General features: G+C 43.5%; 1 protein-coding gene across 1 annotated transcript in view; it reads right to left on the reverse strand.

The window, feature by feature from the left end:
* Window positions 1-523: 523 nt before the first annotated feature.
* Window positions 524-13,793, reverse strand: part of ACY3 (aminoacylase 3) — a 43,175-nt gene continuing 29,905 nt past the window's right edge. Inside the window, exons 6-7 of the mRNA XM_069979242.1 lie at window positions 2,410-2,519; window positions 524-871 (exon numbers count right to left, since the gene is read on the reverse strand). Of these exons, the coding sequence (XP_069835343.1) occupies window positions 662-871; window positions 2,410-2,519 (320 nt within the window). The 3' untranslated portion in view covers window positions 524-661. The remainder of the gene's footprint in view (window positions 872-2,409; window positions 2,520-13,793) is intronic.

Genomic DNA, 13,793 nt, shown 5'->3' on the forward strand with positions numbered 1-13,793 from the left:
GCCTAAATCTTCTAGAGAAATAAGTTTGTTTTGTTTTTACAGTAGGCAACATAACAAAATCATTTCAGTGTCCAAACTGAAAAAAAAAAATCTTAAACTTCCAAGTTGTTAAAAAAAAGGGAGAACTTCAGGTTTGCAGCAGTTTAGGGACAAGGAGCATCAGGACAGGTTTTCTTCACTTGGGGCACACTAAAGAGGTTTTAATGGTCAGGTTACTGCAATTCACTTGAACAGGACTGCCCTCCAAACTAATGTTCACCCAGGGTACTGAAAGTATGACTTGTTGACCAAAGCTTATCCTAAAGCCATATGTTTTAAAAACCTGGGTAACCCCCTTAATTCAAGTTACTGGCAGCTGCCATATCATTAATCAAAGGATAAAATTACATAAAAAAACTAACAGTTGCTACAATATAGGGCATCCAAGTCCCCTATGGATTTATTAAAACAGACTAAGTTTTAGCTGAAACCTATGGTAGCTCCTAGCCACAGGAAGCCACAGATGCAGATCTACAGCCAGCAGAATTTTATAAAACAACAGTGTGTGAAATGTTGACCTTAGTAAATTTCTCCCCATATTCTTATATATAAACTTTTATTAATGCTTGATTCTTGACTGAATAGTCTTTTTTTAAACCTCTTTCAAAGGCATCCATTTTGTCTATAGAGCACTCTTTCCTTTTGTAGAGGAAAGTGGAGGAACAGATACTTGGATTTTCTTGGTCACTATGAACGCAATATTCTTTTCATAATAAGCTGCCTCATTAATAAACACAGGGTAAATCGGTTGCTCTCCAGTATAAGGGATTATCTTGTTATCCAAGCTTAGAAATGCAGGATCACCAGGGTGCAGAATAGAATAATCTTTATCCTGTGGAAAGAATATATGTAGTTTATAACAACGTTCAGAGTGCCTTTAAAAGGACTACTAAAAACTTAAATTTTGCATAAATCATTATCTATTCCCGGGCGCCAGCCGGCCTGAAGAACTGAAGTGTGACGCCCCCAGTGTGACGATCAGCCTTCCCCTCTGTGATGTGGCTCTATTGATTCGATTAGAGCCACGTCACAGAGGAGAGCTAAAGGCCCACCTTTAGTGCTTCACGCAGGGCCAGTGTCTGGGACTAGACCAGCGCTGTGTGCAGGTGGTTCAAAAAAGGACATAAGCAACCTGACATTTAGTTTGCTAGTCCATAAGGAAGGACTGTTATATTGGTAATGACTTTTATTGTAGCAGGATGGTTGGGAGTTAGTTTTGTCCTGTGAAAAAATATAAAGGCCACATTAGTGAACTTGACATGAAAAAAAAAAAACAAACAGACACAACCAACAGCATAACGGCTTAAAACGGACAGATTGTTAGTAAATCAGGTCCTATATTTCCACATCGGCAACAATGGCCGTACTTTGTATGGTGTGGAACAATGCCTTATCTTCTATGGGATCCCGGCTGGAGCGTATACACATTGTATACACTCCGGCCGGGATCCCATGCGGCGCCGCAAAGAACTGACATGTCAATTTTCTGCGGCCGCAATTCAGTGAATTGCGGACTCAGAAAGACTGCTCAGGGGCCTGGGTGGAATGACAATCCCGCTGCAAGTGTGATGGAGTAATTTATCTATGTAACATCTATATATGGTTAACCAATAATTTCACTAGTACATCTGATATAAGACAGCATGTGGAGGGGGTCTTGGTTACAGTATGCACACAACACCAGTTTTCTCACTAGGATCAGCATATGTCTTAGGCTAAAGATTTACTATGCCATGAGATAAAACCCATTACTACCATATTAGGCATTACCATACCTTGTCTTCTTTTAACCTATCTATGTATATTTTCAATTTTATTGGTCAACTCGTTGGAACATGCTCAGAGAGTTGGTCAAGCTTTGCTATAAATAAAGTGGACTCACTCCACCACGGAGTGAGGCATTTGCATACCACTGGTGTATGACTGTCTACTCATTCTGGCCAGACATTCTTCCCTTCCTCCATACCAGGGAAGTTCGCAATTTGAAGCTCACAGACAAAGTAACCTGGGAGATCCATTTTGAGGTCTCAGTCGAAATTGGTCTAACAAGTGTGTAATTACATAGGAAATTACAGGTGAGGTATCCGCAGCAGATTTTGCTGCGAACTTGCAGCGTAAAATCCTCTGCAGATATGGTACGTGTGAACGTACCCTCCATTCCAAATTCCAAAAAGCATTAGCGGAGACCAGGAGGCATTGGAGTTAGGTGATCCTCCTGGTTTCATTAGCTTCATCTAGTGACAGGTCCTCTTCAATGGGAATACAAGCATTTGGTACACCACAGATATCAAGAGCTCAAACAGCTAAATGACAAAATTGGCAATTATTGATACATGTAATTGATTATTTCTCTTAGCCTGTCATGTTTACCTGTAGAGAAGGATGTACAACTGCAGATATCTCTCCGTCAGGTGATAGAGGAAATTGTACGTGACCAACACGTTGGAAAACATCAACTTGAAAAGCAGGAATCTCTATAGCTTAAAAGAAAGAGAAAAAGTGTTACCATTTCTGTGATTTTAATTATGGAGGAGGCTTCCAGTTCTGGTGCATGTATAGTGGACGTTAAATAGGGTAAATAGGGTAGTGTCATTTAATGTTAACCCCCTAAGTTACACCTGATACATGTGAAAGTTCTCTCACTGTGAAGTAAACTTTGTTATTACTATCATCATCACAGCGAGAGGATGGAACACAAAAATCCAAGATGGCATCAGAAAAGCAAACGCCTGAATGCAATATAGGATTGTGGAGGAGGGGAGAAGGCTATGTCTGCCATAGGTGGCAAATAAAGCTAAAATACTTGCTCCTGACATCAAAGCCTTTCTAGAACTTGGGTTCTAAAATAAATATCCATCTGTTAACTAGATCCAATCAGAACCCTAAAAGTGTCCTGTTCTGTCGGCCCGCTGCCGGATAAGCGGAGATTCCCTCTGTTAATCCGGATGTTTGGGTGTCCATGACTATGAATACTCAATGAGACTGTAATGCTCGCAACTTCCAATAGATCCAATTGATTATTTCAATATTTTTAGTTTGTATGTGTGTCTTTTTTTTCTTACTTACATGCAGCTTAGTAGTTAAAGAGTACCAGGACAAACATGTGTGGGTCAATTTGCTATGAACTGTGGAGCCCTGACCTCAGATGTAAGCAGTAAAGTATATAATCGTGCTGCATCGGATGACATCCACAGAGAGCTGCCCCAAATCGCTGGTACTGTCTGTTTGATGAGAGTTAGACCTTCCCAGTCATGTCTTTTAAAATGTGCCTGGTGCCTTGGTCAGGGTAAAAAATGATCTGTTAATCTGCAGCATCTGAGCCGATGTGGTGTGGGCCTAGAGTATCTGTGACCTAGATCTGCGACAGCCTCTCCTTTCTTCCTCCCCTCCCTTTTCATCATTAGGAACCCCCCTGGGCAGGATTTGTCCTATTCATCACTTGTCTAAACAGTACACATGTGCCTTAACCATATGAAGCAGCACATGTGCACTGTTTAGACAAGCAATGAATAAGAGAAATCCTACACAGGTGCTTTCCTAATGATGAGAACGAAGGGCAGGAAAAAGGAGAGGCTGATGCAGTAGTAAGTGCAGGGAAAAAAAGCAATTTATAAGCATTTCCCGCAATAAGTCTATATTGGTGATTTGTATAACTTTTTTTTAGGGGGGTGGGCAATACAATACTTTAATAAAAAATTTTGCCGGACTTCTACTTTAAATGTCAGAAACAGGAGCTGAGCTCCTCTCACTGTCTGATCAGGATCCCCAAAGTGTGGCTGCGACGTTTTCCCCTGATCGTTTTCCCCGACTGATGGAGGTCTATGGCTTACCTGTGGGCAGTCCACTCGCCAGTCTGGTCTTCCTCAGGCAGGCTCTATGTGCAAGGCGCCAATAACACTGATCAATGCTATGCAATGGCATACCACTGAACAATGAATGCAATCTAATGATTGCATGCAATAGTCCCCTGGGAGGATTTAAAGGGTGCGTTTACACATACAGAATCTGCAGCAGATTTGAAGCTGCGGATTTTATGCTGTGTTCAGTCATTAACCCCTTCAAGACCAAGCCTATTTGCACCTAAAAGACCAGGCTCATTTTTCAAAATCTGACCTGTCTCACTTTATGCACTTATAGCTCAGTGATGCTTTAACGTATGCTAGCGATTCTGAGATTGTTTTTTCGTCACATATGGCACTTTATATTAGTGGCAAAATTTGGTCACTACTTTGTGTGTTTTTTGTGAAAAACATCAAAATATCATGAAAAATTGAAAAAATTAGCATTTTATGAACTTTGAAATTCTCTGCTTCTAAAAAAAGAAAGTCGTATCACATAAATTAGTTACTAAGTCACATTACCGATATGTCCTCTTTATTCTGGCTTCATTTCATAAACATATTTTACTTTTTTAGGGTGTTTACAGTACTTAGAAATTTATCAGCAAATTACCACATTTTCGTGAAAGTTTCCAAAACTGATTTTTTTAGGGACCAGTTCTTATTTTAAGTTGATTTAGGAGGTTTGTATACTGTAAACCCCCATAAGTGACCCCATTTTGGAAACTACACACCTTAAAGAATTAATCTAGGGGTATAATGAGCATTTTAACCCTACAGGGGCTGGAAGAAAGTATTCACCATTAGGCCGTAAAAAATGAAAAATTTAAATTTTCCAATAATGTATGAGAGAGAAAAAGCACCCCAAAATTTGTAACGCAGGTTCTCTTGAGTACTACGGTACCCCATATGTGGGTGTAAACCACTGTATGGGCACACAGCGGGGCTCAGAAGGAAGGGAGCGCCAATTAGCTTTTCCATTGCAGATTTTGCTGTAGAAGTTTCCGAGCGCCAGGTGCATTTGCAGAGCCACTGTAGTGTCAGCAGAGAGAAAAACCCCCATAAGTCACCCCATTTTGGAAAGTACACCCCTCAAAGAATTCACCTTGGGGTAGGATGAGCATTTTGACCCCACAGGTATTAGAGGAAAGTATTCAAAATTAGACAGTAAAAATGAAAAACTGGAATTTTTCCAATAATATGTTTCTTTAGTTTGAAATTTCTCAATTTCACGAGGAACAAGAGAAAAAAAGTACCCCAAAATTTGTAACGCAGGTTCTCCTGAGTAAAAAGGTACCTCACATGTCGGTATAAACCACTGTATGGGCACACAGCAGGGCTCAGAAGGGAAGGAGCGCCAATTAGCTTTTTCAATGCAGATTTTGCTGAAGAAGTTTCTGAGCGCCAGGTGCGTTTGCAGTGCCCCTGTACTGCCAGCGGAGTAAAATCTCGCCATAAGTCACCCCATTTTGGAAAGTGCACCCCTCAAAGAATTCATCTTGGTGTGTGGTGAGCATTTTGACCCCACAGGTATTAGAGGAAAGTATTCAAAAGTAGACAGTAAAAATGAAAAACTCGAATTTTTCCAATAATATGTTCCTTTAGTTTGAAATTTCTCAATTTCACGAGGAACAGGAGAGAAAATTCACCCCAAAATCTGTAACGCAGGTTCTCCTGAGTAGAACGGTACCCCATATGTGGGCATAAACCACTGTATGGGCACACAGCCGGGCTCAGAAGGGAAGGAGCACCAATTAGCTTTTTCTATGCAGATTTTTCTGAAGAAGTTTCTGAGCACCAGGTGCGTTTGCAGAGCCCCTGTAATGTCTACAGAATAGAACCCCCCCAAAAGTCACCCCATTTTGGAAAGTACACCCCTCAAAGAATTCATCTTGGGGTAGGATGAGCATTTTGGCCCCACAGGTATTAGAGGAAAGTATTCAAAATTGGCCAGTAAAAATGAAAAACTTGAATTTTTCCAATAATATGTTGGTTTAGTTTGAAATTTCTAAATTTTACAAGGAACAGGAGAAAAAAAGTACCCCAAAATCTGTAACGCAGGTTCTCCTGAGTACAACGGTACCCCATATGTGGGCATAAACCACTGTATGGGCACACAGCAGGGCTCAGAAGGGAAGGTGCGCCAATTTGCTGGAGCAAAATCGCAGCTAGTAATAGTTATTAGAATAGTGCAGTTACTAAAATAAAATAAAAAAAATTAGATTACAGGTAATGTGGGGTGGTTACGGACAGTCTGGGATGGTTCCGGGTAATCTAGAGGTGGTTACGGGCAGTCTGAGGTGGTTACGGGCAGTCTGAGGTGGTTACAGGTAATCTGGGGTGGTTACGGGTAATCTGGGGTAGTTACGGGTAATCTGGGGTGGATATGGTCAACATGGGGTGGTCGCAGGAAACCTGCTGTGGTTACGGCAACCTGGGGTGGTTAGAGGCAACCTGGGGTGGTTACGGGCAATGTGGGGTGGATACGGACAACCTGCTGTGGTTACGGACAATCTGGGGTGGTTACAGACAATCTGGGGTGGTTAGGGGCAACCTGGGGTGGTTACAGGCAACCTGGGATGGTTACAGGCAACCTGGGGTGGTTACAGGCAACGTGGGGTGAATACGGACAACCTGCTGTGGTTACAGACAATCTAGGGTGGTTACAGGCAACCTGCTGTGGTTACGGGCAATGTGGGGTGGTTACGGACAATCTGGTGTGTTTACGGACAATCTGGTGTGGTTACGGAACAATCTGGGGTGGTTACGGACAATCTGGGTAGGTTACAGACAATCTGGGGAGGTTACAGACAATCTGGGGTGGTTACAGACAATCTGGGGTGGTTACAGGCAACCTGCTGTGGTTACGGATAAACTGAAGTGCTAATAGGTAATTTGAGGTGGGTACCTGTAATCTGGCGTGGTTACGGGCAATCTGGAGGGGGTCACTGGCAATTTGGGGTGGTTAGAGGCAAGGTGCGGTGGTCAGAGGCAAGGTGCGGTGGTCAGATGCAAGGTGCGGTGGTCAGTGGCAACGTGCTGTGGTCAGAGGCAAGGTGCGGTGGTCAGAGGCAAGGTGCGGTGGTCAGAGGCGACGTGTGGTGGTCAGAGGCAAGGTGCGGTGGTCAGAGGCAAGCTGCGGTGGTCAGAGGCAACCTGCGGTGGTCAGAGGCAACCTGCGGTGGTTGCGTGCAATCTGGGGGGTTACATGTAATCTGGCATGATTACGGGCAACCTGGGGTGGTTATGCGCAACCTGCGGTGGTTAAGGGCAACCTGGGGGGGTTACAGAAAATCTAAAATTGTTACGGATAGACTGAAGTGCTTATAGGTAATCTGGGGTGGGTACATGTAATTTGGGGTGGTTACAGGCAATCTGGGGTGATTACGGACAATCTGGAGGGGGTCACTGGCAACGTGCGGTGGTTACGGGCAACGTGCAGTGGTTACGGGCAACGTGCGGTGGTTACGGGTAATCTGGGGGGTTACGTGCAATCTGACGTGATTACGGACAACCTGGGGTGGTTATGGGCAACGTGCGGTGGTTACGGGAAACCTGCGGTGGTTACAAGCAATCTGGGGGGGGGTTAGGGGTAATTTGGGAGTAAACTGCAATTATTACTATAATAAAAAGTGTGTTTTTTATTTTTTTGTATGTTTGTCACTTTTTGTACTTTATACATTCATTTTCACTGTATTACTGATTACTGTGATATTTTCTATCACAGTAATCATAGTTCAGTGACAGAGGGCACTGGGGCACTAGGGGGGCTGATCTAGGGTCTGATTTTACTTATTTCATCTCCCCCCCACCGTGGATTCACGGTGAGGGGAGATGAAATACAGTGGCGGCACCGTCCCATTAGTGACCGCGGATTCGGCGGTCACTAAGGGGTTAATGGGGGTCAGCTGCGGGATCAGCTGATCCTCATTATCTCCGGTGCTGTACTCAGATGAGAGCGGGATCGCTGTCCCTGCAGCGATCCCACTCTCATCACAAAGCCCCTGTCAGTCAGGAACGTATATGTACATTCCTACTGCACGGGGCATGTGCAATAGGAACGTATATATACAGATTGCTGACGTGAAGGGGTTAAAGAGGTACTCCAGCGAAAAGCTTTTTCCCAGTAATTGTAACAAATTACAAATTTATATAACTTTGGAATATGCTTCAATCACCTATCTGCTCCCCTTCCCTATCTTTTCCCCCTCAGTCCCCCACCAGGAAGTGAAGTAAACTATTTCTTACCTAATGACTGTTGACCCCAGGAAGCCATTTTGTGACAATGACATCATCAAGAGGGAGGCGGGTCTAAGCCCAGTTAAGCCAGCCTCCCTATGTCAGATGACTCAGGAGGCTCAGCTCTGATTGACTGAGCAAAATATTAGCCATCTAACAGTTTTACAGTACCACTTTAAGTCGCCATGATATCTACAGCTTCAAATCTGCTGCAGATCCTGTACTTGAGTATAAAAAGTATAAAATAAAAAAAGTTTATGGGCAACTTGTCACAGTGGCCAGGAGTGGTAATATCTGCCCGTGGACACACGGGCAACCGTAACTTAGGTAGAACTACAGTCATGGCCAAAAGTTTTGAGAGTGATACAAATATTAATTTTTACAAAGTCTACTGCTTCAGTTTTTAAAATGGCAATTTGCATATACTCTAAAATGTTATAAAGAGTGATCAGCCTAACAGCAATTACTTGCAAAGTTAATATTTGCCTAGAAAATGAACTTTATCCCCCAAAACACATTTCAACATCATTGCAGCCCTGCCTTAAAAGGACCAGCTAACATTGTTTCAGTGATTGCTCCATTAACACAGGTGTGGGTGTTGATGAGGACAGGGCTGGAGATCAATCTGTCATGATTAAGTAAGAATGACACCACTGGACACTTTAAAAGGAGGCTGGTGCTTGGCATCATCGTTTCTCTTCTGTTGACCATGGTTATCTCTAAAGAAACACGTTCAGTCATCATTGCACTGCACAAAAATGGCCTAACATGGAAGAGTATCGCAGCTAGAAAGATTGCACCTCAGTCAACAATCTATCACATCATCAAGAACTTCAAGGAGAGAGGTTCCATTGTTGCCAAAAAGGCTCCAGGGCGCCCAAGAAAGACCAGCAAGCGCCAGGACCGTCTCTTAAAAGTGTTTTGGCTGCGGGATCGGGCTACCAGCAGTGCAGAGCTTGCTCAGGAATGGCAGCAGGCAGGTGTGAGTGCATCTGCACGCACTGTAAGGCGGAGACTCTTGGAGCAAGGACTGGTCTCAAGGAGGGCAGCAAAGAAGCCACTTCTCTCCAGAAAAAACATCAGGGATAGACTGATATTCTGCAAAAGGTACAGGGAGTGGACTGCTGAGGACTGGGGTAAAGTAATTTTCTCTGATGAATCCCCTTTTCGATTGTTTGGGACATCTGGAAAACAGCTTATTCGGAGAAGACGAGGTGACGGCTACCACCAGTCTTGTCTCATGCCAACTGTAAAGCATCCTGAAACCATTCATGTGTGGGGTTGCTTCTCAGCCAAGGGAATCGGCTCTCTCACAGTCTTGCCTAAAAACACAGCCATGAATAAAGAATGGTAAAAGAATGTCCTCCGAGAGCAACTTCTTCTAACCGTCCAAGAGCAGTTTGGCGATTAACAATGCCTTTTTCAGCATGATGGAGCACCTTGCCATAAAGCAAAGGTGATAACTAAATGTCTCATGGAACAAATCAAAGAGATTTTGGGTCCATGGTCTGGAAACTCTCCAGATCTTAATCCCATTGAGAACTTGTGGTCAATCGTCAAGAGACGGGTGGACAAATAAAAACCAACAAATTCTGACAAAATGCAAGCATTGATTGTGCAAGAATAGACTGCTATCAGTCAGGATTTGGTCCAGAAGTTGATTGAGAGCATGCCAGGGAGAATTGCAGAGATCCTGAAGAAGAAGGGTCAACACTGCAAATATTGACTTACTACATTAACTCATTTTAACTGTCAATATAAGCTTTTGTTACTCATAATATGATTGCAATTATATTTCTGTATGTGATAAAAACATCTGACAAACACATAAAAACCAGAGGGCAGCAGATCATGTGAAAATATAATATTTGTGTCATTCTCAAAACTTTTGGCCATGACTGTAGTGTGAGGTGCAGGGTGTGATGACAGAGATAGTAACATAGTAACATAGTAAATAAGGTTGAAAGAAGACAAGAGTCCATCAGGTTCAACCTAGGAAAATCCTACTGTGTTGATCCAGGAAGGCGAAAAACCCCTATGGGGCAGAAGACAAACGCCCCACCACAGGGAGAAACTCCCCCCCCCCCCTCCCTCGACTGCAATGGCAACCAGAACAATCCCCGGATCAACGTATCACCAGAAATCTAATGCCCATAATTTGTAATATTATATTTTTCAAGCATTTTAAACAATGCTGTAACTTTACTTGAACTTGTCTTAAGTGCAATACAAAACATAACAGTGCTTTGCTACTTGATGCAATAAAACAGTAACAGCAATTTGAGATAGAATATAGTGAGGAAGCCTGTGACAGGATATAGGGGCCGAATAGGAGGCCCTTGCCTAATTAGCTTTGTACTCTGCTGGGATGTAGGTGAAGTGTGTGAAGTGAAATCTTGACGAACTCCTCATACTCACGTTTGGATAGCTTTGGCTTAATCTGACCGCCTTCTGCCTCGATGTAGGCAAGGGGTTATTCCTCTAACTTTGTTTACCCCAGGGTTAGGTTCAGCAGTCCATAACTGCTGTGGTCCCTTAGCACTTAGAAAACAGGAATGCAACTAACTAGCCTAGACTAGGCTGGAACACCTCCTCACTGGTCTAGAGCCAGGCTCCAACTGCCTAACTACAGGAAGGAAGTGTGTGTGAGAGAGTGTGTGGCAGGCTGAACCTTCCTACATAAACTGCAGCTGTGCACAAGGGGAGTGAGAAACCTAGTGGTTGAAGTAGGGCACAGCAGCTAACTCCACTAACTGACACCTGACAGAAACACTTTTACCTGGGTGTGTAAATACAAAGAAAACATGTAGTGGGACACTACACTTACAGCAGAGGTGACATACTGGTATGTTGCACATCAATAGCACAAATGGAGATCACTATTATGTGACCAATAGGATATTTACAGAAATAGAGGTCTATTGCAATGTAGGAAATAAACAATAGAAGTCTTTTTCCGTCTGTGCAGACAGTAATGCACTGTGCTTAAAGGGAAACTATCAGCAGGTTAGACAAATTCTATAGAGCCAGAGACCTGAGGAGGAAGGTATTTGTGTAACCTTCCTCCTTGGTACCGGTGCCATGCATTTAGTTGGGATAAACTCCACTCTGGAGAACCCTTAGGAGCACTGCCCAGGCATATTTAATTACAACTCCCATCACTGACAAGAAGTGCTATAATAGTCAAGTCAAACTAGTTTCTTCTCCTGTGTAGGTTGCATTCTTGGGTGGAGAGAAATAATAAATAATATTGACTAGTGTGCTATCAATAACTCAAGCCATGCACCTATAGATACTGTTATATATAGGACAAATCCCACCTCTGCCACTGACTGGCTGACCGGGCTTGAAATGTCAAGTCGCAAGCCCACGTCAGAGAACAGGAAGTGGGTAGGAAGTGGGTAGGAAGCGGCCAGGCAGCGCGGACCGGAGCAGCTCGATGCAGAGGAAAGGTGCTGATGCGGAGGAAGGGATGTCCCAGTGTTGAAAACATAGAACAGCTTTACTGTACAGTCTCTCAAACATACAAAACACTTTGGCAGCAAGCAGATAAATCTTTGTACAGACTTTAGTGCTTAAACTTGATTGTGCTGTGGAGATACTTGAAGGAGTAGATGATAGTAGAGGTAGTTGTAGCAGTGCTTGAAAAGTTTAGAGTAGAGTGGAGCAGTGTAGAGGAGAGGAATTTGTCAAGGGAGTCCTAACCCAATGTAGTACTGTGCTCTGCCGAAACTTTAGAAGAATACTTGAAAGTGAGATACTAAAGACTATAGTCTGACCACCTTCTTCCCTACAGTGTTGAGGGACTTATCCTAATAGGGTGATACAAGCCCCAGCCTTGGTTATCTGGGTGAAGCTAAGTGTCTGAGGTTTCCCAGCTACCTGCACTGCGAGATAGAATACATAGCTTTGGTAGCTTTGTTCTATCGAGGCTAGTTCCTCTTGTGTATCAGGATACTGCCCTGCATTTTTACACTGGTTCACAGCGTGGGCTAGGATTAACACTTCTCCCTTTGTAGTGTCTAGCACTGCATAATAGATATAGTAGGAATACTAGAGAAACTGAGTGTCTCTGGTTGCTTCTGCATACACGTGTCTTTACCAACTCACTAAACACACTCAACTGAACTGACTTTCTCCCACACAGGGCTAACTAGCTACTTCCACAGGGGCTCTGTGTGTGTTTGTGTGTGTGTGTGTGTGTGTGTGTGTGGAGAGCAGGGATAGGCATTGTCTGTCCTTACTTAAAGAAAACTAACAAAGGGTTAGAAGACTCTAACATGCTGATATGTCTCCTTAGCACATTGAACATTGAGGCCACCAGTGTGTACCAGGTAAAGCCCCGGGTCACATACAATGTGGCCATCACAGTACCCACTGCTGCATCCAGATCCTCCTTGTGCCCACTGCCGGGGACAAGGGTCTCGGCCTCTGCTGCCTGTCCGGCCGTGGTGTTGGGCCACTATTGTGTGGTCCCAAAGCCAAGCTAGTTGCCCCACTAGAGTAGACTATCGTGTGGTGCCACGGTAAGCTACAAGAGTGTCCCCTGACACTCTCACAAAGAGACGCTCCGCTGTTGAGCAAAGAAACAAGATGGACCCTCTGCTGAGCTCAAGTTGAGCCACGTTGGCTCCCCAGTTTGTGTGCTGTGTCTCCAGTTAGCAACATCCCTGTTAAGCTGTCGTGCCCAGCCTAACTGTGTTCCCTCCAACCCCTTTTCTTGTAAAGAACAAGCACCTCACAAAATTTCTTGTGTTGCTAATAAAAAAAAAACAGACTAACGCATCATAGCCCCATTTAGGCTGGGTTCACACTATGTATATTTGAGGCTGTATTTGTGAGGCTGTATAGCAACCAAAACCAGGAGTGGATTGAAAACACAGAAAGGCTCTGTTCACATAATGTTGTAATTGAGTGGATGGCCATCATTTAATGGCAAATATTTGCTGTTATTTTAAAACAACGGCTGTGGTATTGAAATAATGGCAGTTATTTACTGTTATATGGCGGCCATCCACTCAATTTCAACATTGTGTGAACAGATCCTTTCTGTGTTTTCAATCCACTCCTGGTTTTGGTTGCTATGAGGACCTGACATGAGGACCAAATACTGCCTGAAATATACATAGTGTGAACCCAGCCTAAGGGTGTATATGGATTGATGCATCCAGAGTTCCAGTTTACAAGTTATTGCACTATGGACGATCTAACCATTGCCTATAGCCAAAGTAATTTAAAGGGGTTATCTAGCGCTACAAAAATATGGCCACTTTTCCCTCTTTCTTGTCTCCAGTTCAGGTGTAGTTTGCAATTAAGCTCCATTTACTTCAATGGAACTGAGTTTCAAACCCCACCCAACCTGGAGATAGAGGGGAAAAAGTGGCCATGTTTTTGTAGCATTGGTTATCTATATTGTGCTTATGTGGTTATTTTATGTATAACCCATGCTGTGCCTTAACCTTCTGTGCAAACCTTTTCCTCCAGGTGTTACACAGTGGATGGCTTTTTCCAAGTGGGGGAGTGCGGGAATCCAAGTGTATGAAATTAAGTGAAGTATTACAAAAAATAGTCAGATGATAGATAACGGGTTTTAACAGGTTCCCCCCCCCCCCCTTACATGTTTTGCAATATTTTCCTTTTCCTCCCCATGCAACTTCCAAAGACTCAAGAAGAGTG

This window comes from Dendropsophus ebraccatus, chromosome 8 (assembly GCF_027789765.1).
Source record: "Dendropsophus ebraccatus isolate aDenEbr1 chromosome 8, aDenEbr1.pat, whole genome shotgun sequence".
NCBI lineage: Eukaryota > Metazoa > Chordata > Amphibia > Anura > Hylidae > Dendropsophus > Dendropsophus ebraccatus.